The 27,304-nt window shown below is 42.6% G+C and overlaps 1 protein-coding gene across 2 annotated transcripts; it reads right to left on the bottom strand.

The window, feature by feature from the left end:
• Positions 1-899: 899 nt before the first annotated feature.
• On the bottom strand, positions 900-27,207 carry MTMR9 (myotubularin related protein 9). 2 transcript variants are annotated; one of them, XM_068936892.1, is made up of 11 exons: positions 27,115-27,207; positions 25,993-26,304; positions 23,039-23,147; positions 21,986-22,111; positions 14,612-14,785; positions 12,402-12,619; positions 10,613-10,774; positions 8,087-8,228; positions 7,249-7,469; positions 5,654-5,805; positions 900-4,736 (listed from the first exon to the last, which is right to left on the bottom strand). In XM_068936892.1, the coding sequence occupies exons 2-11, from the start codon at positions 26,175-26,177 to the stop codon at positions 4,573-4,575; spliced, it is 1,653 nt and encodes a 550-aa protein (XP_068792993.1). In that variant the 5' UTR covers positions 26,178-26,304; positions 27,115-27,207; the 3' UTR covers positions 900-4,572. The 2 variants fall into 2 exon arrangements, with proteins under 2 accessions (XP_068792993.1, XP_009665216.1); XM_009666921.2 differs by lacking the exon at positions 27,115-27,207 and having other exon boundaries at positions 25,993-26,811.
• Between the last annotated feature and the right edge of the window lie 97 nt (positions 27,208-27,304).

Raw genomic sequence — 27,304 nt, 5'->3', positions numbered from 1 at the left:
GTGATGCCCAAGGGAGATGGACAGCCCAGCAGCTCACAGGGTATTCACACACCAGCCAGGACAGATCTCGTTCATGGTTCACAGCCTTGATTTCCTGAGCACTGCTTGTCTTTCCCCCTCTCCTTCACATGGCAACACCACCAAATACACCACCACAAAGCAGGAGTAACAGAACCCCAGCTCTACTAATGAACCTCTTACAAGGTTTTGCTTCAGTGCTAATCACTCTCCCTTTGAAGGAGCCTGCCTTTCTTCCTTTAGAAAGTCTAACACAAGTGTAAAAATCTTAGTTAACCAATTTGTGTATCCATCACATACTATTTGAGCAAAACTACAGCTCCCAGTAGAGCTGGTATTGAAGGATCAAGCCTTGGGAGCAGAGCTCAGCAAAGCCTGCAGAGACTCACTGTTTCAACCTTCGCCTTTGTACGCAGCCCTGCAGCATGAACCTACCTACTCTCTACCACCACAACCCATGATAAGCAGTATGAGAAAAATGCACATGAGCTGAAGAGAATCAAAGTTTTCAGGCAAGAGCTTGCACCCAAGTCTCACACCCACCGACTGAAAAACAAAGGCAATATTGATAGGGAAGATCCCGCACCGTAATTAAAGAACTTTTTAGAGTCTTCAAGATTTTAATTCAGACAGACATTTCCACTATGTTCTCAATAAATCTACAGCAAAAGTTTACAGCCATTTTGTATCTGTAATTTCCCCCGAATGGCTAAGCAATCTCAGCCATTATAGTTTTTCCTGAATTTGTTACCTTTTTGGCAATATATTCAACACCATAGTGGCTGGAATTGTGTACACATACAGCACGCTTCTAACAATAGCACACAACTCCCAACCCTGTTACTATTTCATTTTAAATCAAGATTGAAGCAGCAGCCAAGTCCAATTAGCAATTCCAGATGTTTGGACAGAAATGCACTCCACAAATTTGAACTAGGTAACAGATATATAATACACGACTTCACACAGTGCTATTCAATGTCACAGTTACAAAAAAGGTAGAATTGCTAGTATAGACATCTTCCCTCGTACAGGAACCTGTACACGATAGCACTTTCCAAGGCTTTAGCAAAGCATACGTGAGACGCCAATATGCTATACAGTGCAATTTAAGTTATATCATATGCAACATGGACAATAGTGCACTTCAACAGATCGCCACATTCAAGAGTTAGAGCAATACAATCAAAATTTTGAAGGTATATATTCCCTTTGTGTTTATGAAAACTGTGCAAGTTAGTTCTTCTTCCCTTTTTTTTGGTAAATGGCAGAGTGCCCACACTGATTGACCCCTGGAGTTTTCAGGGGGCTCTGTGTCCAGCTTGTTACGTGGATAGCCATGTGCTAAAGAACAGAAGCAGGTGTCTCAGCAATAGTGTAAGGCAATGCCACTCTGAAGTGCCAGAGTTGGACGCTACCACAATGCTTACAGCTCAGGTACACGCGGGTAACCTGTGAACAGCGTGTCAGTGACGTTGTGAGGCAAGGAGTCCAGCAAGCTTCCCTCTCTAAGAAGCAGCAGGCTGATCATTAGCATTAAGTATGTGAATAAAGATTGTGGACGTACAGGTAAGCAAAGAACTGGAGGGCTCCACTGTGTATTATCAGTAGCCACCAGACTCAAGCCTGGAAGGCGCTGGGGATGAAAAGGTCAAAAAAGAACATGTAAATAGGCTACCACAAAAGGTTCGGGAACTGTGTTCTCCCAAGACGACCTGCAAGGGTCCAAACATCCTACCCTAACTCCAGCACATGCAATATCTTGCAGGACTGCTCCCAGGCAGCGTCTCAGGAAGGCGACTATTTGGAAGTTAACTTAAGCCTCCAAGTTTTGTGATTTGTTGTCAATGCAAGGTGCTGTATGGCAGAGGAAGCAGGAAAGAGCTACTGTCACTGTTCGGAGCTACACTAGCATTTTAACGTTAAGGCTGTGATCCACACTACCACTAAGCCAAGGCAAACACACACACCACTTAAGGGTGGACTCAGGCCTGAAACATAAGTCAAGGATAAAATGCCAGCTCAAAGATTATTCTGCCTTTTATTAGCTGTCACAGCTGGTTACCCAATTTTCTCAGATGCGTGCAGTTTGCATGAGAGACTAGAACAGCCAGGCAATTAGATCAAAAAACCTCTTTGCTTCTCTATTATTTAGCTCAATATATAATTACTATGTTAGGAAATTACATAACCTTTAAATGTTTTATGTATAGTCTATTATGGGGGGAAAAAAAACAGTCCCTTCTGAATCCTTCCCATCTGACTAGTAATGGTGCATTTCAGACAGACAGGCACAGCAGAAATGCTGAATTGGATAGGAATACTCCTCCAAGGCAGGTGCAGACAACATAGCCATAACTTTAAAGGGTGAGCAGTAATTTCAAGGGCCTACATCTAAATATCTGGAAGACAGTTCCAAAATCAGGGGTTTGGCAGTGGGAGGAAGGCTTGCCCAACCTGCGTCTCCCCATTATGCAATAAAGATCACTAGCCTGCCCAGAAAACTACTCCCTACGTCAATCTTGATTTAGTGAACAAGACTATTCTTCTCCAAATCTAAAAATAATTTAATATTAAAATTGGGGGGGGGGGGGGGGGAGAATTACCTATCTGCCCTCAGGCTACTTCTGTTAAACAAGGATCTCTTTTTAAAGAGACCAGCCCTGGTAAAATGAAACCATGCAGGTTAACCCTTCTGGGGAGAGAAGAGACAAAAAAACAAAAACAAACACTTTAGGACCAAGCTTAGGCTAGTCAAGAAGAAAATACTTAAGGAAACAAGGACTGAAGTAAAAGGCATTAAGGTAGCATTTAAAAATCACTATCGAGTAATTTTATATAAATGATTTCCTTGCTTATGGAACACTTATTTTTAGAACATATTTAGGTTATAGGATTTTTGCAAATCACCACTCTCCAGATGCTTCTAAGACAATTAAATACCCTCCATCCTCATATACACACACATGTATTTCTGTGAAAGCAGCTTTTAAATAAAGGCATCTTCACTCCAAAACAGAAAATGCCATGGCTAAGAGAAGTTCAACGCTTTCCACAGTGGTCAACATTGACCTAATGCAGCTCCATTCACTTCAGAAGAAAGCAGCTAACAGTGAGCAACTTTTAAAGTAATCCCAGCCAAACAATCTGTTTAATTCAAATCTTCTCAGTCATGTACAGCTACCAATGGAATCAAGTTGAACAAATGTCTAGGTGAGTTAGTATTTCAGACCTATTCTCGACTGCCTTTTTAAAGGAAGAAAAAGAATCTCCAGCAAAGATCTGAATTAAAAGGGAGGCAGATTGCAGCCACAGAAACAAAGAACAGCTACAAAGGACAACATTAACTTGGGGAAAAAAAGCTGACCCCTAGTATCTTTAAGTAGTTTTAGCAGCTACAAGAAGTAGTTTTAGCAGCTACAAGCGATCTAAACAAGTGAGCGTTTTTGTAGCGTGACAGCCTTTTAATCTGCAAAAGATACCTGATATGTTAGCTCAGACCTAGTCCCACCTTTTGCTTTTGACTGTGTAACACAAAGGATGTAGAATACCTTGTATGAACATGAGAGGAAAAACTACACCTGAAGCAAAAATTTTTTTTGAGCAAAAACTTTTGTTGAGATGTAGATTAAAAGGTGCTGTAAGTGCCCTTGCACCCTAGCAATGCTGTGAATCTATTTAAACTTACAAAAACAGCCAGTGCAACCAGAAGTTTCAAGAGGGCAGCGTGGCTCTAGTTAAAAGGACAGTTCCAAGTCACAGTTTTACTCAGCAAGTGAACACCTCTGCCAACTATTTAGCCTCTGTTTTCCAGGTGGAATAAAATAAAGCTTATTTGTTGAGAGATATTTGTCCATGAGGGACAATTCCACCCGAAGGTCATGGCTTAAAAGCTAAAAGAATTCCTGCTTGAATTCTGTATTGCACTGAAGTTTCTTGCCCTGGTTCGGTATTCAAGCACTGCTCCCTAGCCAATTCTTAAAACAACAACCAAACGTTAGATGTGAAGGCTTCTGAAGGTGTTGTATAAACGTGTAGAAAAGGGTATGATCTAACTACCAGTTCTAGAATTTCTAGGACACTAAAGAACTAAGCTGCCTGACCTACTCTTGGGGGGAAAAAAGTGCTTTCAGACAAAATGCCTTTATCTACCTATAACTTTGTATTTTATTCCTGCAAACGGAGTGTTTAGAGAGTTCAACAGAGAAGGTCCAAGACAAATTTGAAACATCCCGTCTCTTGGCCCATCCTGGTCATCCAAACAGAGTTGGACAGAGGTAAGAGTTCCAGCTTATGCTGACACTGTGCACAATTTATTGGAGACAGAAAAGCTGCCAAGAGAGGATACCACGCCTGGTTGTGTACGTCTTCTGTAAACAAAAGAGATCTCTCCCAAACAGCAGGGACGTACATAGTGTGAAGTGAAGGTTTCAGCAGTGGGAGGACTGAGGATCAGTTGCACCAGAGGGCTCTGCAACACATGCACTTTCCATGTCTAGTCTTTAGTGTAAAGAGGAGTTGAAAGGAAAAACCCGAGTCCAAAGCCCTGCAAGCTCATGCGTTCTCCTGCATTCGATCATCTGTTTCCAGCTCTGCTAACTTCCTCCTCAATGCATTAACCTTTGCTTTCAGTTGCTTGTTGTATTCTATAAGGGTGACCATTTCTTCATAGGCTTCGTCAAGGAACCTGGAAGACCTGTTCCACCGAAGAAAGACACCTGAAAGCCCAAAGAAAGCCAGAGAAAGTCACGAAAGGCTCTTTGTTCCAAGCTGGAAGTACTATTCAAATTTCCTCAGCTTTTATAGGCAGTGGGCATACAATCCACATTTCTTCCCTCGGCCTCTCCCCTAAACAGCACTTTGAAGTCCTGAGCATCCTCTCAGATTCACCATTTCCTATTAAATAAGGTTAATCATGAAATAGAAGTTATTTTGCCTTCCTTTTTTCCTCATGCACTGATTAGACGAAGTTGAACAGTTTCTAACTTGCAGTGACAGCCTGCACGCTTCACTTCAGTTAACACTTCAGCTGACACAGGATGAAGAAAGTTTCTGTAGCAGAGAAGCTACTACCTACCACTATCCTGGCCCACATATGGCTTAAGGAAAAAGAAGAGTCTCAGTTTATACAGGACAAAAACCTGAGACCTACAAAACATACCTAGATTAGGCTATACGTTGTCTACTTACCTTTGAGCAACTCAAAAATAAGATTTAAGAGGGAATGAGTGACAGTGAGAGAGAGAGAGAACACGTGCACAAGCAAGCAAGAATGCACAAGCATGTGCAAGTAAGGACAACATTAAGCAGCACTGAGCTGAGTAGAGCCTCGGGATGCAGCATGTACTCTTCATCAGGAGGAAGCGACAGAGAAAGTAGAACCATACTGGAACTAAGGAGCCCTTCACGGATGCTGGGCAACCCAATCCACAACCCAGCAAGTCTAGAATGTAACAGATACAAGAATTTTTAAGAATCCTGTAATCTAGCTCTTAGATTTCATAGGGAGCAAGACTGCCATCAGCTGAGACAGACTAAGCATGAAACAGAGACAACAGGAGTTAACACTTAAGAAAGTTTTTAAGTAGCGACTAAATACACTTTACAAATAGCAGAAAAAAAGAGTCTGGCTTACCTTCCCAGAGCTGCAAGCTCTGCGGGGCAACAGAGGGCCAGATGACAAGACTGTTGGCCTCAAAAAGAGGATTCTTGTATTTGCTCAGTTCTTGAGGCCTGTTCACCCAGGACCACAGGGACATAGTCTTTTGCTGCAGCTTCAGTTTAGACCTAACAAACCCATATGACCAAATTAGCTTTCATGTTTAAACTATACAAACTCACTTTGTTTCATCAGAACCCTGCAAGTTAAAATATCACAAGCTTTCCCATGTGCTACTAGCCCAGAGAAATCAAGGGTGAATAATTCAGGCTAATCTCTTTAATAGCACCTCACCAGCATAGCTGTGGAACTGTGAATCATAAAGCAATTTACTCAACCTAGTCCATTACAATTCATTCTAAAAAAAAAAAAAAAAAAAAAAAAAAAGGGGGGGGGGGGAAGAGAGATGTGGAAATAACATTTTTAAGTTGGGGAGCAGTTAGCTGTCTTCTGTCCAGATGAGGAATCAGTTATCTCCCTGAAATGGTCTGACTGACGCATTTAGAAAGAAATGGAATTATTATGTTGCCAAAGTAGAGCCGTGAGGGATGATAGGTTTGCATCAAGGAAGGATCATAGCATAGTTCTCAGGGTAAATTAAAGCAGTATTATTGCTGGAATTGCACAATAGGCATGTCTGATTAGTTCCCTCTGGTGGCAGGAAACATCAGAGCACAGAAAGAAGGCAATACTGTTATCCTGGGTTAAACTCACTCCAAGAGCTACATAAGGGTCCCTATTCCTTAGATTTTGGCAAACCTCAGTCTGCTCGTGTCAGCAAATTGAACTGCCACCCAAGCAGGAGATTTGCCACCCCTGTGAATACTTCAGACAACACAAGCTTAACATTAGCCTTTAAAGTTTTGTGCTCGCAGGCAGACATATTCAGATGTGACAGGCAAATTATTACATGTAACATTCAATGCTCTTTCAGATTTGGTTTTATTGGTTCTAAGTCTGATTTAGTTTTACAGATGACCAGCCGAGCAGCCCTGCAGAAGACAGAAGACTTCTAAACAGAGGTCACTTTAAGGGCAGAGAGGTTTATAGGAAGTTCTAAGCTATCTTCACCTATTTGTATTATCAGCTCTACTTTCCCTTCCGCTCATTAGGTGGTCTTCAGTTTAGAAGACTCCCATACAGGTCTTGCCTTCACCTTCTCCTCCAGCCCTGTGCTGACAGGTTTGCTTCCCATAATTATGACTTTTGTCATTGCTGAACTCCAGCTGTTAATTCCTTTACGGAAAGAGCTTCTGTGTAAGAGACTATATACACTGCTAACGGGTGGATATTTTTCAAGGCCACACAGGCAGACAGACAAGACAGTCTGAGGTATTAGCTTAGACCTGGAGAGGACAAATTCAAGTCCCTGATCAAGCCACAAGTTTCTCTGGTCACAATGGCCCGCTTGTAAAAGGAGGAGCTCCCTAACATTAGGGCAGACTACTTCACCACATCAAGAGAACCTTACCTGTGCTAAAAGAGACTACATAAGTACCCTCACCCTTTTTCAAACCAAGAGATTCTTTTCTTTGCCAGATGCAGAGTTCTGAGAAAGTATCCTCACCAACCTCTCATTTTCATTGTTGCCCAAAAACGTCCCAAACTGCGAAGCGTAAGCGTGTTCAAAGAGCATGATGAGGAAGTGTTCACTGAATTCGAAGGAGCAAGGGAACTGACGAAGGATCTGCCACACACAGTCCAAAAAGAGGAGAAACACTGGGGCCTCCCACTTCTGCTTGCTGTTCGAGTAGGCTGACTGGGCACAGCGCTGCTGAAAAGGGTGACCAGCCTATAAATAAGAATCAGAGAGCATCATACACAGTGTAATAGGATGTGACTACATCTAGCAAAAAGACTTCAGCGGAGCCATTTCTGTCCATACAGCTCTTATTTTCTATGCTATTATTACTCTTTTCTACAATTGTAGTTTGGTCAAGCATCCAGGAGCAAATTGCTAGCCATGGTGCCCAAATTTACTGCTCTTTTCAGGCTATGTAAGTAGCATTGCATTTGATCAGAGAATTTTACCAAGAATGAACTGGTGAAGGGTCACTGAAGGACCAGACTGAGGATATTTGCTATAAGACTATGAAGAGCGGAATTGAGGTTTTGTGTTTCACCCTGATCAGTGTTCTCAAAACAGAAATTCAGACTAAACACACAAAACTTCAATTCCCTAAAACCAAAGAACTACCATGAGGGGCAGAGGCTATATATGGAATGCAAGAGGGACAAATGATTCAGTAATGACGTTGCTCCTTAGGACAAGGTCCATTCACACTAAGTAGGGTTGCAACAAATTCCAACCTGTGTGCCACCTCTCAAACTCTTTCTCAATACAAATGTCACTTGAATAGCTTGACATTTCATCCATACACATATTGCTACTTCAAAGGCATTTCTTACCTGAAGCCATTCTCTCACAACGAGAGATTCAAAGCCACGTATGGTTCTACATTTTGGATCCAAGATAATCTGTGCCAGAGAAGTTACCTGGAGCGTAGAATCAGTTCCTTCAGTCCCATGAACTAACACCGATGCCCCTTCCCTGTAAGAAGGGTGGAAAGAAATAAGAGTATGAACAAGTACAATATGTCCCAAGGACGTAGGCATCCCAATGGATGCCAATACATCTCATGGACACCCATGTCACTACCCTGACAATGCTGAGGTTTTGCTGGCTCTTTACCCCTTCTCTTTCCATCCCTTAAGCACACCTCCACAGCAAACTCCTCCATCTAGATCCTCACCAGCACTGATCAGAGCTATGCATCACTTAAGGCTTCATTTTTGGTTAGACATTCTGAAAATCCAGACTCTTTGCCATGTGCACTGGAGAGGTGCAGGGAAATTTCTTTTTGTGAAGCTCACTGTTTTGAGCTGGTACCTCTTCTATTTATAGTATCAAAGGCCAAATCTCAAAATTTGGCTGGGCCATTTATTATTTTGCTAAGTACCCTGAAACAGTCCCATATACATTTGCAATGAAGACCTCCGGTCCTGCCAGATGCTCTGCAAAACATTACTACGAGATTCTGGCTCACATCTGGGCTTGACTGCATTTGGACCTTAATTGGGTATTACTGCAAACAAAAGCCCATAAGCCCATTCAGGAAAGAGAAAGAGTGTGCTAGGGTGCCACATGCTATCACTCCCCACCCTCCCATGGTCACTGTCCAAGATAACTGTCCCCTTCCCTCTTCCTGCGTCCCAGACTGTATTGGGATACATCATCAGAACCTAACTCAAGTACTCCTGAACAAGGAGCGCAGGGTATTAAGTGGCATTCATCCCTCCTACTCCTCCCATACTTTGACATATGTCTCATTTCTGGTAGAATCCTTGCACCTAGAAAGGAAATTAATTGCAGGTTGTATATGTTATTGTGCAGAGACCCAGCTAAGCTGTGAAGTATGGGTAAAAAGAGATAATCAATGAAACAAGTAACCCTGCAGACAGAACTTGCTTTTTGAAGTCAAAAGCAAAAGAATCCATACCTTAAACACGGCAACATCTTCATCCACAGTTTGATGTCTAAAACATCACCAATGCCTCTATGAAATAGTCTTCACATACTTTCTTCTTCCCCTCCCCCAGGAAGTGAGGGATCAAGAGGCCTCTTACTTGCAATTGCGCTCAGAAGAGTTAGTCAGGTCAACTGCCAAATCTACGCACTGCCCAAAGTGGGACATGCTAGCATAATGCTATTGTAACCTTTCATCTTTCTGGCCTCAGACCTTTAAGGCGATGCAGAGATCTCTCCCAGCCATTCCCTCCCTGGGGCCAATGTAACTGAAAAATCCTTGTCAGCTCAAATGTAATCACCGGGCTCTGAATGAGGCTAGCCAGGCAGCAGTTCTGAGCTGGCCTGCCACAACTCCAGGTAAACAGATAAACCAAAGCTGAGGTTAAGAGCGATGAAACCATCTACTGCCTGAACAGGCCAGAGAAATTTCATCACTGCTCTTTCTCATCATACATGAGGGGAAAGAATTACAGATAAAACTATTGATCAGGAGCAATCCTTTCCTGGCATAGTCCATAACTAAACAGACATTGCTGCTTTCACAGCAGACAGCAGCTCATGTTTTAAGGCAGTAATGCTGTTTTACCAGTGAGACTGCATTTCATTCTACTTGTATATCTGTATAATGCATTCTGTGGCTACAAAAAAACCTAGGGGTTCCTTGAGCTTTGGGAAGATCGTCCCCCCCTTCAGAGCCATAAAGAGACTATGTGCAGAGCACTGTGTTCAGTCCTACAAACCCTGGCACCTGAGTGCTAGCTAAAAAGCTAGCTCTCCAGCCTGAGGCCTGAAGACATTTTGAGGACAACTTAACCAAGTTAACAGTATTTATTTAATAACTGTCAGGTTAAGAGAGGTCACAAACCATTTATAAAGGATGAGAAGGACTGCTCAGATTGGACTACGGGGAGAAAAGTTTCAAGAGCAAAAAGCACAGTACCAGCTCCTGGAGGAAACAAGGAAATATCATTGTTTTAAACCCTAGAAGCAAGGTGGGGTACTGGAAAATTTCTGTCGAAAAAAGATCATTTTTAAAAAACACCGCATTCTCATTTTACTAGGCTGCGACAACAGCATTTCAGATGGGCACGTTCTAATCTAAACCTTCAGTAAAGCAAACTAAATTAGATTGAGTGAATCAGACATAGGAATAGATCTCAAGTAGATGATCTAATATCTATTCTCAGTTAATATTTTTTCCCCCTCAGGCTTGTACTCATAAAAATGTGAACATGATGCACGGGAGGAACATTCTTTAACTGTGATGATGAAATAACATCTTTCATGGGTACAAGCAAGCTGGTTCATGGTAGCCAGTTGTTAAACATCTCTTTTCTGTTCCAGTATTTAGTAAGAAGTCTGTAACAAGTGAACGAGAAACTCAAGGCTTCTGAAAAATGATTTACCTATCAATACACTGAGCAGCTAGACAAGCTGCAGTTAGTATCTCCTTGATGTGAGTCAGCCAGTTAGAAGCCTCCAGTTTACTGAGCCAACGGTCCATATTGTGCGACTGGTCATTACAAGCTTCCACAAGCTTGATGAGGCTTTCCTGCAGAATATTAAACCTTTGGGAAAAGTAAAATATTATTAAAAACACAAGCAGCAGCATAGCAACTAGGACAACAGGCTCACAAAAAGACATTTAAAGATCACAACGTAAAAGTTAGGCACTACGGTTTAGACGCTGTTCTGTCAAACAGCATGACTTTGTAGAATTCAAATCTCCTTATTCAGCAAACTTGCTGCTACTGGGAATTCCAAGCCACAGCTAACAGCCAGCAGAATGCCCCTCTTTGGGCACAGGCAATCTCTCTCCTTTCAAGACAGGAACCGTTTCATGAGGCATCACAATACTATAGCTTTTTCCTTATTTTACCTGAACTCTGTGTGTTCAGGTATATCTTAGACTTTCCGTATAAAATGTGTTTCAAAACATCTCGCTCCCATTACTAAATACAAGTGAGACTGTAATCTGGCATGGACATAAGCAAATGTCAGCCAGGCTTCAAGTGCCATATCCTCATTCTCTGTATTACACTAGAAGTCTCACTTTTGCTCCCCCAGCTCCAACTACAGAATGCAACACTGACCTGAAAGTCATTATCACAAGGCCATAATCCCATCACTAAGACAGAAAATTTTAAGACAAACTCAACTTCTCAGCATAGAGCCACATTAGTTTGGCTGAATTCTTTGCAATAGAAAAGAGGGAGGAAGGTTACATATTTTGTTTTACTTTTACTTTGTTGTAATATGTCCTCAAGCCTTAGAAAGCTAGTGTCCAGCATGCAGCTGGTAAAAACAGATGTTCCTCTGTTCTTGTTTCACACTATGCTTTCCAGGTGCGCCAAGTTACTGATGGATCAAGCACTGCTTAAATAACAGATTAGAACATGTGCTCAGGTGTAATAAAGGATGCAGCAAGGAGATTAATACAAATAGTGTGTCACTTAGAGGAATGACTAGAACAAAAATGTATAAAGACTCTGATGTCCAAGTCCGCCTGTAAAAATAAATTGACATCAAGTTCAATTCCCCATAAGTTTTCCAGAAGCAAAAATAGTTAAAAGCACAGAGCAAGGAATTCCTTCTGCTAGCTCTTAAAAAGCTGGCCTATACAGTGATGGAGGGAATGGGTGCTTTTCAATAGCTCCAGCAACTTTACTGCAAGCCCCTAAGGAAGGATTCTCTGAAACTAAGGGTTAAGAGCAGTTATAAAAGCTCAGAGCAAAGTTTACTGAACTTAGTAACTTGTTTCCAAGTTGCCAAACACTATGAGATAACCCGAGAAAAGTGCAGGGTAGGAAAAGTGCAATTCTGCCACAAAGCACGGTCCTCACCTCCAGATATTTGCTAGCAAGGGACTTCCTGTGCACTGCAAAGACAAACAAAAGAAGGCTGGATTGCAGCTGTAGATGGTCAACAGTGAAATACATAGCTCAGGGAGACTGCCTGACATCTGAAAGCTTCAGCAGCAGCAGCACGTTGTTCAGAAAAAGGAACCAAAACCAGCTTTTCAAAACCAAATACCCTTATTATCCACATACCCTTTTTCTGCCAAAGAAAACATGACTGTTGACAGCAAGCAGGATACGTGGACATTTCTTACAGCACCAGAACTAGAATGGCCAAAGCACCCTACAAAGTGGTGGCACCCTACAAGCAGAGGGGGGCCTGTGTGATTTCACCGACCTCTCAATAGATTTGTGAATTCTCCTCCACTGCGGATAGTGTGCTTCCTGTTCAAAACCTCCTCCTTTGGCCCTGGCCTGCTGGGCGACATTCAGGGACCTCGTATCAATAATGTAGCCACGCTTGCCTGCCCGTAGTGTGGCATTAATAAGCTTCTCATCTTCTTTACATCGTCTCCCATTTGTACCTGTAAGAGGCTGGCTACTTCGCATCATTACCTGTGGGGAAAAATAATCACTAATTAGGCCCTAGAAATGGGGAAGCTTAAGGTTAAAAGCCACTGAGTAGGTCCAAGTCAAGGTCCAAGTCTAGAACAGAGGCTTACATTCACTGTGCAGAGTAGCCACCTCTACGTTTTTTAGTCTGTAAATAGACTACAAACCAATGCATGAGATCACTGGGTCTGAGCTCCAGGGAGCTCTCTAGAGAAACGCGCGGCTTAAATTCAAAAAGGATACCCCTGCTGTCCTTTACAGCTCAGGTCACGAACGCTGATTAGGATGAGATACATCAACCTTAACATGCTTCCTCTATCACCAAAATTTAAATCTAGCCCTCCTTCATCTTCAGCTCTTCTCTGCGGAGTTACACCAGCAAGCACAGCTCTGACCCCACTGCACTTCCCACCTCCCTCTGCTTCAAGTTGCATCCAGTACATCTGGACACACCCACGCTTCTCAGGTTCTTCCTATAGCTCCTGTTCTCCCTTGCCCCAGATCTTTTAGTTCTTTTCACTCTCTGTCAGTGCTTGCACTTAATTTATCTAAAAAGCAAACTAGAAATCCTTGAATTAAGCAATCATTCAGCAAGCTACTTTGTAAGTTACAGATATCTTCTCAGAGGTCTATTCCCTTTAATTATTCCTGTAGCATCATCTTTGCAAGCCATAAAACTGGCTTCCTGCTGATGCCTCCTTAAGAAACCAACATTTTTAGGACCAGGATTTTTAATCTGAGTGTTTTAAAAACACTCAAGTCATTCATGCTTTAAAGATGTCTATTCGTTACAGTTGCATTCAGTGGCTAGACTAAAACTCTAGTTTCCCAGAAGTATTAGCTGAGATTTCTGTTCAGAAAGTGCCTTTCACATCATTTGAGCTGTTGCATCCCAACAGCTCAAGTGTGAGGCAGCCAGTCAGCAGGCAGCCAGTCAGCAAGTCTAGCTGCACTCAAACTCAAAGCCAGGAGAGCAACATGTGACAAAGTATTATTGTCACAAGTTCAAGAACTCCAAGCAGAACACTAATATATTCCGCACACTTGAAACATGTACAGTTCAGAAATGAAATTGAGCAAATCTCCCTTCAACAGTTTTCAGTCAAGCAGGAAAAAGCAGAAAGCAGGAGTATTATGAAATTAGTGGATGGCTGATTTTTAGGCAAGGAGAGAGGGGGGGAAAAAAAGAAAAAGACAGAACATTCTACTGGGTCAGACTAGACATCCTCTAATTCAGGACTTACAAACCTTGGCAACTGCAGGTGAGAACATATTACAGTAGTTGACTCAGAAGCTTGGATCAAGTTTATAGGCTGCAAGTTAGACACCCCAGCATCCTCAGAAATGGTTATATCAGCAAGCGATACAAAGAATTACTCGACTATTTCATAAAGTGCATTTTTTAATTACAGCATGCTTCAGGGGTATCAATACCTCAATTAGATTTTGGCTTGCTAAAAAGGGGCAAAAATCTGTGCGACAGTAGGAATTTGCTACTCCTAAAACATATTATACTGACAGCCTAGAAGAACAGATTGCTCCAATCACTCCTCAGACACTTACACAGCAGAAGCGGAGGCAGTCCTGGCTCTATACACACTTGCTGTCATCGTGACTAGGTTGTGGAGATGGCCCACTACCCAGAAATAAGAAAATGTGGTTTCTGCCATCCTTTCATCATGGAGCCTCTTGGCAGAAGAGGCAAGGCTGCCATTGGTGGCTTTTACAAGTATCATCTTGCTCTCACTGCTGAGGACAAGCTCATGCCACATATGTTGCTAAATAAGCAGATTAATAGTTATTTCTAGAATACAGATTACTCATTCCATCACCCAGAACTAGTTTCAACGCATACACTTGAAATGAGTTGGAAAAATAAGAGAAGTGAACGCCTCGTGAACTGCATTACATCTAGAGCACGAGTTATTTTTTCATTAAACAAGGCTGAACTCACGTACTTCCTTCAAATACAACTATTAGTCAAACGCAACTTACCATACCATTCTTCTTATGATAATAGCTGAGGACTGGGAAGCGACTGCCGTGGCGAAACATGGCAACTTTCCGAAGTGCTTCATCATCAATGGATTTGGGGACAATGACGAATGGAGGGTAGGAAGGACAGATAGAGAATTCCTTATTGATGCAGCTTAGACGCCATTCATCTGTCTGAAAGAGATGAGAACATTTAGGTTTTGTGCCAAAAAACAGAATATTGCTGTTACGGCCGCTCTCTGCAGTCCACTCCTTATCCCCTTGCCTCTCTTAAATGTCGTGTTATAGATATAGAAGGTACATCCGCACCTAGTCCTTTTAGTATCCATTTATGGGTCTGTTGACTGTTTTTTTTTTTTTTAAACCCATTATGGTTGCATACATCATCAATATCTTGTTGTAGCGGCTCATTATCCTCAGTGCAGTTACTTTCTTCTGCTGCCTACAAGTTTTGAGTGACTCTTGTTCTTGAGATATGGGATTTTTTTGAATAGTTGCACTTTTCGTTTATCAACATCCCAAATAAACAGCACACAACAAGCCTGCATTGTCAGAAATGGAAATTTGCTGCTTTTAATTGTTTCACAGGCACAACAGGCAGCATGTCTGCAGTATACGCTACAAAATGATTTACTGCATTTGCAAATACTTTCAAACTTATTGCAAGTAACAACACAATATTTCTCACTCTTGGGGAAGACCCTGGAACAGAAACACACTGTTGTATCTACAGATTTAGGTAAAGGTTGATTTAGATATGGGCAACATCTGCTCAAACCTCCTTCTGTTTTGACAACAGAGTTAGTCACACTTTTCTGAAGTCTTCCACCATCTTCAAGGCAAGGAAGACCAAGAAAGGTACAGTTGTCCATCTATTCTAGATGCTGAAGCTGCTTTGAGGTTAAAGTTGCAACTTAACATTTCCAATTTGGTTCTTTTCTAGGGGCTCTGCCTTATGTAAACCAGTACAGCTCTCCTCCAAAAGCCCTTCCTGGAACTATCAGGGCATCTAAGCACAAAGGTCTCCTCATGAGCTCCAGTTATATAACTTCATAGCTTCCAACAGGCAAACACTTGTGAAAGAACCTGCTGAATACTGGCATCCTGCAGGTTACACTTCTGGCAGACACCTGGCAGAGCACACACTATCAGATACCCAGGGTCAGACACAGGACTTGGCTCTGTCCACAGCAAAACCAAAGGTCAGCAAGTGGCCACACTGATTAAGAGCCCTCACTTACTCTTCAGTCCAGGCTGGAACTGCTGACACTGCTCTGGCTGCAGACTCAAACAAGCCCAGCCTACGCGCTCTGTTGGCCGCAGCCCATTTACAGGCGGAAAACAGCTTCTAGGCTGAGAGCACGCTACCGCCTGCTGCATTAGGGTACCACCCTCAGACGAGGAGCAGTGACTGCAAAATCATAGTCAAGACAGACCTTTAGTCTCAAATGTAGTTATACTCAGTAGAAAAGAGAGGCTGCTCAGTAAATGCTAGGAACATCAAATGGCTGAGAGGCATATGTTTGCCCCAGAAGTACAGAAAGGGAGCTCACAGCAGAACAGTGCCTAAAGTTTGGCAGGGGACTGAGCTCTTAGTGCCCTCAACAGCAGAGAGCTTTGCTGAGCTGCACATTCAGTTGATGCATCCTTATTCTATGTTTGTTATATCCAACAAAACCTGTGAGCACAAGTTTTGGCAAGACAAATGACCCAGGAGCCTCTAAAACATGCTCTGATTTTAACAACAGCGTCAAATTCTCTTTTAAAAGTCGCAGCAGAACGGCAGTCAGACTTGTCTGTGGAACGCTCCAGGCAAAAAAAAATAAATAAATAAATGGAAATAAAGAAAGCCTTTCGAACAGGAACAGATAGAAAAGGAGACCTTGATAGCAGCTATTACTAAGCACCAACATGAGACAGGCATGAAAAGGCAAACAGGACCCTAAGTAATTCCTCAGCTGAGGTGTTTTCAGCACAGATCAGGAAGCTGATGTGCCACTGCAGCAGGCAGAGACCTCACCCAAATGCCACAACAGCCCTGCTCATTCAAGTTCAAATAAAGTTGCAGCTAGACAAAAGCGCAGGGGATAAAGTACATATCAGAGGAAGTGAGAGAGGAGCATGTTACAGAATACCCCATGTCAAAAAAAACCTCAACCTGATTCAGAAACATTAGTTCCATGTACATTTAACTTGTCCTTGCCCAGCTCTGATCAGAAATAGGTCTCTTCTCCTCTCTCCTTTGTCCAGCCACATACTACTACCTTACAGCTCCTGCAGGCACATGGTTCTCAGACCAGCCCGACTGGCTCACTGATCCAGTGGAAAACTAGGATTGACTTGGAAGGTTTTTTGGAAGTGAAGTTTTTCCATCAGATGAACAAGCTGATCTGACTCATGATATGGATCTGCTGATCGTGTAAGCAATGCAAGGGACACGTGACCTGGGAGAAAGCAGTTGTCCCTTCTGGTGGCAGCCTACTGTAGCCTATGAAAAAGACGTTGGGGAAGGTACAGCTTCTGTGTATTACTACTAACAACTGCAATTGCTATCAGTGTTCAGTAGCTTGCCTGGACAGTCTTGCATCAGCCCAGCTACAAGGTGTTTCATTATTCATTAGCCTCAAAACAGCTTCTCTGAACATCTAGTTTTTATAAAAATGCCAAGGTTCTCCCAGATGCAAAGTTAAACTGCCTCCAGCTATCATGTCACAAGCAGAGATGAAAGAATGACTAGATCACATAATGGAGGCCTGCTGGCCACAGTTCACACTTTTAGTGCTCCAACAATAATAATTCTTACAGCTTATTTGGGTGTCTATGTCAAATTACTGTAGACTTCATCCAATGATGGTGTGCAATCTGTTTACAGTGAAAAAATCTGTAGGGATATAGAAAAGAACTGTTAAAACTGTAAAGTCACGTAGGATGCAGAGAAGGTAAAATGAAAACTCTGTGGTATGCTTTTTGAGAGACTGGCTGTCACTGATATCACCAGTATGAAAAGGAATGAAAGAGTATTGACCTGATTTATCTCCCACTTTGGTAATTTAACTCTGCCCATAACCTCCTCCTCTCACCATTTGTATCATGAGACAGATGATACTGTTATGTCATCTAGTTATAATTTACTGCTCTATGGGAAGGAGGAGGAGAAAGGCAGCAATTAGCACCATTTGTCTTCTGTAACATACAGACTTCTGCAGAGATCCAGTTAACCTCTGCAGTGCCTACTTCAGATTGCTAAAAGATGAACTAGACGACAGTAAAACCCAACCAGCGCAAAATTCTCTTTTCTTTTACTTTGCTTAGGGTTTGTCTGCAATTCTGGAAAATGCATCTGCTACTACTAACTGGAAGTGTGGGGGAACAGCAATTCAATTATGCACATATGAAGAAGCAAGCATGAAAAAGTGGATTTCATCTTTGAATTTCATTTAGCATGATCTGCTGTTGATATCTAGACAGAGTAGAAAGCTAGCATTTTCTGCTCCTCCCAGCAAAAGAGATCTGTACTCTTTAGGCATTCAGGGAAAAAAAAAAAAAAAAAAAGAATTCAGCTAAAGTAGGCAGTGGCAAAGGACTGGGGAGGGGGAGAGGACTTGACAGGGAAAAACAAACAAGAATCAACAATGGGTTTTGCACAAGGTAGAGGATTAATTCTTTCTTATGCTTCTGCTTTTCTTGTCCTAGCACTTGTATAGAGATACTTATTTTAGCCTTTCAGTACCATCTGAAAATCAGAGTTGTCTATCCTCCCAAAACTTACAATACCTAAAAAAAGCCCTTCTCAACAAAATAATACTGTAAAACAATTCAAGCTTCACTAATAAGCCTTCAAGATAAGTCAAGACACGAGCAGGCATCTGGAAGAAACTTGCAAAGCAGCAATAACAGAAAGCATTACCAAGGAAGAGGCAGGAAGCAGTAAGCCCTGCTTAATAACAGATTGCAAGAAGACCAGGAGCATAACAACAGATGCAGGCAAAGACTGATGCTTTTCAGTAAAACATGGGCTACCCTGCCATTGCAAACCGAGCACAAAAAATCAGAAAATTCCAAAAAAATCTAACCAAAAAACAAACAAAAAATACACCCACCAAACAGAAGCCCCAAGACAGTACATAAAGTAGAGTTAAGCTGACCAGAACCCGGCGCTCTGTCCTACTCTGACAACATGATGAAAATATAGAGAATGAAGAAATTGAATTTGGTGACAACGAAACACCTTCATGTTAAACACACAGTTATTGCGCAAACTTTTCCTCAGGATCAGAGACTTCATATAGCTTTAAGAGTAAACTGGATTTCCAGAATTTAGAAGACTCACTCGCAATATCCTGCAGTTGCAGGAGTTAACAGGTCAGGATGGAGATGTTTCCCTCCCGTCAAGCCTTGACTCCTCAGAAAACATGAAACCCGTTGCATATACTCTAATTCCATTCAGCCACTCCATTACGCAGTAGAACAGTAAGGAATGCAGTTTTTATACAAATGGTGCCTGGCATGCTTGTAACCAACCCAAAACTCATGCACTATCCAGTGCTTAAAAAAAGTAATAAGCTGGATGAACAAACATGAACTGTCTTGTTTATCTCCCGCTCCATTCATATATTTGTCAATGGTATCTTTAAAGTCTCATCTCACAGTACAGTAATTTGGAGCCTGCAGGCACTGTAGTCTTTTGTTCCATTCCTGTGACGTTTATGTAAAGATATCAGCTAAACATTTCACTGATTTAGATTTGCAGCTGAGCTATTGTGTCTGTTGATATGTTGAATTTATCAGAATAGCAGTGCACGGACTACATACTTGACAAAAGCTTTGCTGACCCATGCTGCAGATTATCTCACAGAAACACAGAATGGTTGAGGTTGGAAGGGACCTCTGGAGATCATCTAGCCAACCTCCCTGCTCAAGCAGGGTCACCTAGAGCACATTGCCCAGGATCACATCCAGACGGGTTTTGAACATCTCCAGCGAAGGAGACTCCACTACCTCTCTGGGCAACCTGTTCCAATGCTCTGTCACCCTCACAGGAAAGAGATTTTTCCTCAGGTTTAGGTGGAACTTCCTGTGGTTCAGTTTCTGCCCATTGCCTCTTGTCCTGTCGCTGGACACCACAGAGAAGAAACTGGCCTCATCCTCTTGACACTCCCCCTTCAGATACTTGTACACATTGATGAGATCACCTCTCAGTCTTCTCGTCTCCAGGCTGAACAGACCCAGCTCTCGCAGCCTTTCTTCAGAGGAGAGATGCTACAGGCCCCTCATCATCTTTGTAGCCCTATCTCCAAGAGGATAGTTAGCACACAGAGCCTTAACACCTTCATGGGCTGAAAGCAGGAATGTGTGGTAGGGTAGCATAACTAAGCAACCTCTGTAATCCTTGAGCTGAGCTGCTGTGGCACAGTGTTTTAATGCATGCCATCAAATTCTGAGCACAACGCGAGGTGACACTTTGTTAATCAAGGTACTGGACAGAATCATGCAGGGGGATATCCGTATTGGGACAATGTATTTCATACAACATATGCAAAGATAAATGGATGAATTGTATCTATTTGTTATCACATATAGTCATATCAATATCTAGAAATACATGAATCATTATATTGTAATTAAAATAGCTATAATCAATATATTATTGTAATTATTATATAGTTATAGCTAAATTATATTAGAAATATAAATGATAACTTCTTTATAGTTTCACTTTGCCATCAGAGAACGTCTGAGTTAAAACTCACACGTAACAGAAAAATGTGGAATTCATACAGTACTAGAGGTGCACTGAGGGCAAAATGCAGTTCTTGACAAGATGTTTCCATATTGAGGGAGGTAAGGCACTACAGACCCAGATGGGTGATCTAATGGAGAGGGAAGTAACTTTCTGTATTACACTCCTTTGAATTTTCAGAGGGAAAATAAATAAATAATCAGCCATTTACTTATACTTCCTTATACGACAGGCTAGAATAATTACACAACAAGAAATACTTGTCAACAATATTTCTAGCTGCTGTTCAGGAAAAGTAAATCATTTTAACATAGCTTTTGTTGCCATTATTTCAACAAGGAGTTGCAGTTGAAGTTTCGGGTTAAAAGCCAAGAATTAATCAAAAGCCAAGAATTAATCAACAGCTGTTAGATATGCTTATTTAAAGGAATGAATTATTGCCCTTGAAACCTAGCACTATGAAGTAATTTGTTTTTTTAAAAGTGTAACCCTTCCAAGGGGCACATATTCAGAAAGCCAAGAGTTGTCACTGCTCTTTTAAACCTCTACACAGAAAAAGCAGCAAATCAATGGATTAGCACTAGCTGCTGCATTTGCATGGTGTTAAATACAACAATCAAAAGTGATTAGATTCCTGAAATCCAGAAAGGATTTCAACTCTGCATAGAAAGCAGAATCTGATCAAACTGATCATACTGTTCAGTTATTAGTCATATACAGGAAGTGATTATGCTGCAGACGGGCTGGGTTGCAGATAAAAATGTTTTTTTGATGATGTACTAATGGATGTGGTCTCAGAAACCTGAAAAAATTGCAGCAAGCGCACTATTTAATGTAACAGAGACTTGGAACAACAGGATACACTAACCCAAGCCACTATTGAATTAGATAGGATCTTGCAACTGAGCTGGTTCTCCACTGTATTAAGTTCAGCATCCTAAAAACAAGTTTGACCAACACAGACACAACACAGAATTTCACGAGAACAATTCCTACCCTACAGGTACTGAGATAACGTCAACATGACCTCAGAGCACCTAGAACAGTAAGACTGGAAATTCCCAGCTCTCTGAATCCTCCCAATATTTTCCCATTATGAACTAGAGTGAAGAACATTTTGAATTGGTAATTTGTACCTACTCTCATCTTCTCAGAGAGCTATGAAGCCCTTGGCAATTTTACACTGCTCCGTTTCAATAAAGAGGTTGACAAAGGGCAGGATTCATCCTGCTCCACTTCAGATGCAAATTTTAACCGGAATATAGGCCAAAGTTCCTTGTTTTTTCAACGAGAGGGCCATCCCCAAAGGACAAAAACACTTCCTTCATATCTTCCCAGTAACTTTTACATAGGCCTCAAAACTCCCTTTGCACATGGTGAGCTGTGAGTGCCAAACAGGTATACTTAGCACATAAACCAGAAATATGTGATGTTTAAAGAGTGAGTATTTCAACCACACTCATTTTCCACCCAGGCACAGGCTGCTAGTTTTACCATCCAGGATCTCCACTCCAGACACTGCTGAGTGAAATGCTTCAAAAGCTACTTGCACAAATATATCTTCTTGTATCAAACAAGAAATAACTTTTCTGATATATCTGAATATCTGTGCAAACCCTCGAGATCCAACTTACTACTGAACTGAGAAGCTCAAACTCTTGCTCAGGCAGAAAAGAGCGCCAGCCATCTTCAACAACTTCAAACATGGGTCGATAAAAGAACGGATACATGAGAGTGACAGAATCCAAGGTGGAAAGAGCCTGAGTGGAAGAGGGAAATATAATTAATTCAAATTGCTACTCATTTCAAAGCAAAACGGACTGTTAGATTTCTTCATCTAACATCTCAGATGCAAACTGAAGTCACTGGACTATATATACAGATTTAGATTACTATCTTTTAGTATATAAAAGCCAATACAGCAGCAGAATTCATTGCTAGTTTGATGTATTTTTTTGCCACACCATCACAACTGCAGAGACATGTACAGAACAGGTCAGCCAGCAACAGCTTTCCCAGAACAGCCCAGTCCTCTGCTTCAATCAAGAGTGTTTGGCACATGTGAGCTTCAGCCCATCATTAACAGAAATTATCAGTCATTTTTAAAGGACAATGATGAGCCAGAACAATAGCACTTGTCCAGTGGCAAAAAGGGAAACACTAGAAAACGGCTATAGGCGTGAAACCCTCCAACATCACTGTGTCAGCATGTTCTGGCCTGCCATGGCATGTCCTTGATTTTATCTGCCACCTTCTGTTGCCACATAAGCTAAATGACTGCTGCTGAATCACAACGCTTTTCAAAAAAAGGCTGAAACCATTTCACTTGATAGTAAGCTGGTGAATTCATGAGCAGAACTGGTAGTCAAAAGTTATTGTGAGAATATAAATCAAGTTTTACTTGGGGTGGAGGAGAAAAAGTATACTGTATTATACGCCTAGTGACTGTCAGTCAGATGCAGAGTAGTTTAACAGCCATATAATATAAACAGAGCGGCATAAAAAGAGCAGATGATACAGAGCACCCAGCTGCTTCCTATGGATTTTTCCACAGAGCATCGCGCACTTGGGCTACACTATGCAATAGTGCAACAAAGAATGAGAAAGATGAACACTGAGCAGGTATAACCAACTGAACACATCTTAAATCACTTAGATGAACATTATGTATCATTATGAATTGTTACCTCAATAGAGCTAGCAATGTTCAAACACTCCTCCATTCCAGGTATATCCAGCTGAATAATTCGCAAATCTTTACATTTTATGACGATGGTACCCAGTGAGCCCACAAACCTACAGCAAGATACAAAGAAAGAGTCTCTGAGGAACAGGATCTTCTAAGATGGAGATATGATGGCTTCTTCCCCACAACATATGCCTAGAAAACAGAATTCCATTAGTACAAATTTGTGTGCAATATCATCCATTCAGCAGAGAAGGAAAAAAAAAAAATCTATTTAGGTATTTACAATTTGTGCTCTGCCTTTTCTTATCTTGTTCTTGTGATATGGCAGTGAGCAGAAGTATTAGAAGACTGAGAGAAAAGGTTTTCCTCCTAATTTTGCTTTAAAATATTAAAAGAGAAAAGGTATACCCAGCTATTTTCTGATGACACTAGAAGATTCAAGTGGAAGCTTCCAGATTCATTAGGCGTGCTGTGTTGAAACTTAGAATTGCTAAAAGTATTTGAACGGAATTTAATTTTTTAAAAAGCCTCTGAGCCTGGCTACATTACATTCCCTTGTCTTTCACAAAAGAAGAGTTCGCTTTCTGATATCTGTAATGACATGGGACTATTTGTTCTGCAGACCTCAGAAGTACTGGTTGTTATCACTGGTGGTATTAACGTAAGTCAACCCAGAAGGAGTTCTATGTTTCAAAAGAATCCATCACACAGATGTCCTCTCCAGTCTCCATCACATACCTGAAAGAAGGATGATGCCAGAACAGAAAAATGAGCATTTTCTTCATGCTAACTGTCAGCTAGTGTTCACAGAAATGATTTAGGTTTAGCAGTGAACTAAGGAAGAGCAGCAAAGTCGCCTTCTAGGCCACAACAGTGCTTGCACCAGCAGAGGGTGATGAAAGCAGCAGAATCTCACAAGAATTGAGGAATCAAGTCCTTTAACCTTTAAGGTTAACCTTTAAAGGACCTTTAGTCCTTTAGGTTTAAAGGGACCTTTAAAGGTCCCTTTAAACTTAACCTGTAGTTAGACCATGCATATACAAGGGGAGAGCTGTACGTGCTCTGAAAGGAGACCTGATTACTAAGCTCTGGGTTGCTTCACCTGCACTGCATATGAGGGCAGCCATAAATTATTTCAGAATTATTACAGATGAAAGATCGTTATCCTTTTCTTCAGTGCAAAGGTTAACACACAGCACCAACTATAATTTTGGTAGTGCTGAAGCAAGAACTGCAGGCATTTGGACAGAAAAGGTCTCCAGTTCCAGCAGAGTCAGTCTGTGCATCATATGCCCTCTTCGTAGTGCTATTTCACAGATTCCCAAAGCGATAATATATTACAACTACAATGCATTACTGGGGCTGCTTCTCCTTTCTATGTTTCTTTAAGCAAAAATTCCATTTTAGATCAGAAACCGCTCCCCTCCTCAGCAAACCCTACAGATTAAATTTGAGTTGCTTAAAAAGTAAAAGACAGCTTGATGACCATTTTACAGTTATGGGAAAATATGTTATTGAACAAAAAAACGGGAGACTAGATTTTAAGCTTGTTGTGGTGTCACAGTGGTTGTGCACTAATAATCTTAAGCAGTGCCATACTGGAACTTTCTACAATCTTGATTGATTTGAAGAGCCTTGTTACTCCATTCCCTCCAACATTCAACAGAATATACACTCATCTTTTTTAATTGCAATTGTGTTCACACAAAGCTATGCTGAAGGACAAACATATCTACCCTAGGGATCTTCTAGAAACTAGGGTCATTATTACTGACCAAGATTATTTGCAGACACCGCTAACTGCTAAAAATCATGCATTCTCATTAGGCCAAAGTTCAAAAAAAAGCTTTCAAAAAAAAAAAAAGATTGTCTATAATCATATTCAAAATACAGCTGTGGCTAGTTTAGTATAGGCAGTGAAGAGGACAACACCAAACCGCCCTGATAACTGAGCGGCGTAGGATGGCAATAGATTTTCAGAGCCTCCCACCATTCTGCTCCTCTCCTCCCTCTGGCTAAGTGGCATGATTTTTCAGAAACACTAAGAGAAAACTGCAGCACAGGAACAAACTTAATCAGTGTCTGATACTTTTACTATTCTTAGATTCTGAGGAAGCCTGATAATTTAACCACTGCTGCTAGATTTTTCTGTCTTACTGCCAAGGAGGAAATCTATTCTTCCAAACTACTTTAAAGGGCAAGGAAAACAGGGTTTGACTTTGTAGCAAAAACGGTTATGACCAAACTGAGCAAAGGATTAAGATAAACAAGCAGAATACAGTCAGCAGAGATGACATCAGCAACCCAGGAAAGGCTTGGAAGATTCATCGCTGAAGCCCCTGTGATACAAGGGGATGGGCAAGAATAGTGTGACACTCAAGTGCAGCAGTCACAACTCACGTTAGCCACATCACTCTGACAAGGTGCATGCTGCTAAAGTGTTATTGATTTTCATAAGCAGTATCAACCTCTTACTCCTACAATCTAGCAGTAGGGCTGATCTGGGACCGAGAAGATCTCATGGCAGAGCCAGAAGTCTGCTCCAATTTTGCTGTGTGACCCTCAGCAAATCACTTAATGAGAACTTCAGCTTCCACCTCTGACAAACTGTGATAATGATGCATCCTTTATAAAGTGTTTTAAGAGCTGCTGATGAAATACATTGTACTATTAACTAAAAATACTATTGATACAAGAAATTTAAACACAGAAGACATGACAGAAGGAAAAAAAATCTTAAGATGCAACAGTCACATAACAGTTTCCAAACTGAATGAGAATCAGTTAGTCCATGACAATATTCCACCTCACGCTCTAGTTGACTAGGCTACTCTCCTCTCTAGACCTGGATTTTGGGAAGCTGCAGTGTGAACCAGTCCTGACAACCACTTTTCATCCCATAATAAAATGAACAATTGGGTACAGGAAGACAGAGAGAATTAGGACACATACCTTTTTTCAATAGAGTCAATATTGGAGTGCAGCAGCCACAGTTCCTCAGCGTCATCTTGGCGCCGCGAAGAAAGAATGAGGTGATGGCCAGTCAAACACAGAGTCCCCTCCACGGCAGGGTAGAAAGGGCGGTGCAGTACGACATTATCAACTCGAGGGGTCTTGATTAGCTCCGCAAACTCCATGCTTCCTAGTGAAGATAACAGGCCTGGGGAGGCCTTTGCCTAAAGCTAGCTGGGAGAGGAAGCACCAGCAGGGCCAGGATGGAGAATGTGGGACAATCCTGGGACAGTATGTAACTGGCAGACAGCCCTGTAAGATCCCAAAGACAGTCAGGCTCATAACCCAAGGGGTGAGCCCAGCTCCCGCGCTGGGGACAGCCACCCCTATCCCTATCACAGCTGGGGGATGATGCAAAGATTAGATGGGAGAAGAGGAAGGAAAGGAGGGAGGTGGCGAGGCAGAAGGGAGAGAGCAGCTAAGGAGGAGAAATGTCAGAGCAGGGCAACTAGGTGAGGAGGGGGCGCTAGAGATGAGGGGTGGGTGTCACAACCCCCCGTTTCAGGGAGGGAAGAGCTCAGCTCCGGCACAAGCCCCTGACTCAAGGGGATCCGGGGGGGGGGGGGGGGGTGCCCAGCACCTGCCGGAGGACGGGCTGAGGCGCTCAGAGGAGCCCTCTCGATGCCTGACAGAGGGAGACGCAGGAAATGGCGGCGCAGGGGGCCCCTCGGTGCCTGAGGGGAGCCCGGGGGGGCTGCAGGCGGCGGTGAGGCGAACCTGGGGGCGGTTAGGGGGGCCCCGGAGGCGGTTGGCCGGGGCGGGGGGGAACCCCTCGGTGCCCGGCTAAAGGGGCCCAGCCCCAGGGGCGCCGAGGAGGCGGGGGCGGGGGCAGCCGCGGCCCGGCCGCCGCCAGGACCCCGGGCCCCGCCGCTCGGAGGAGGCGCCGGCCGAACGGCAACAGCCGGAAACTGGCGGCTCCTACCCCGGATGTTACGAATCCGCCGTGGCTCCCACGTGATATTCCCCCCTCCCAACCACCACCCTCCGAACCAATCCCCGCCCGCTCTTCTCCTGTGAGGGCGGAACAGGCTCAGAAGCCGGCTTGGGGCGGCCTGCCCTTACCGGAAGGAGCGCTCTTCCAAAGGTGCCGGCGCAGCCCGCGGCCGCGAAACAATCATTCCACCCCCCCCCCCCTTCCCTAAGTCCTTTAAGAAAGATAGGCGGAGGCCGGAGAAGGGGAGGAGCCTCGAGGGGGGAGCCAATAGGAACGGCGGCAGGGGAAGGGGCGTGGCTTCAGGCCAGAGGGGTGGGT

The sequence above is a fragment of the Struthio camelus genome, chromosome 3, assembly GCF_040807025.1.
Source record: "Struthio camelus isolate bStrCam1 chromosome 3, bStrCam1.hap1, whole genome shotgun sequence".
Taxonomy (NCBI): Eukaryota; Metazoa; Chordata; class Aves; order Struthioniformes; family Struthionidae; genus Struthio; species Struthio camelus.
This window is presented reverse-complemented; position numbering and strand designations above follow the sequence as displayed.

Coding starts and splice junctions, on each gene's coding strand:
- MTMR9 (XM_068936892.1), bottom strand. CDS start 26,177: ATGGAGTTTGCGGAGCTAATCAAGACCCCTCGAGTTGATAATGTCGTA. Junction 23,148..25,992: donor ATTGACTCTATTGAAAAAAG/GTATGTGTCCTA, acceptor ATCTTGCTGTAG/GTTTGTGGGCTCACTGGGTA. Junction 10,775..12,401: donor ATTCACAAATCTATTGAGAG/GTCGGTGAAATC, acceptor CTTTTCCCAAAG/GTTTAATATTCTGCAGGAAA.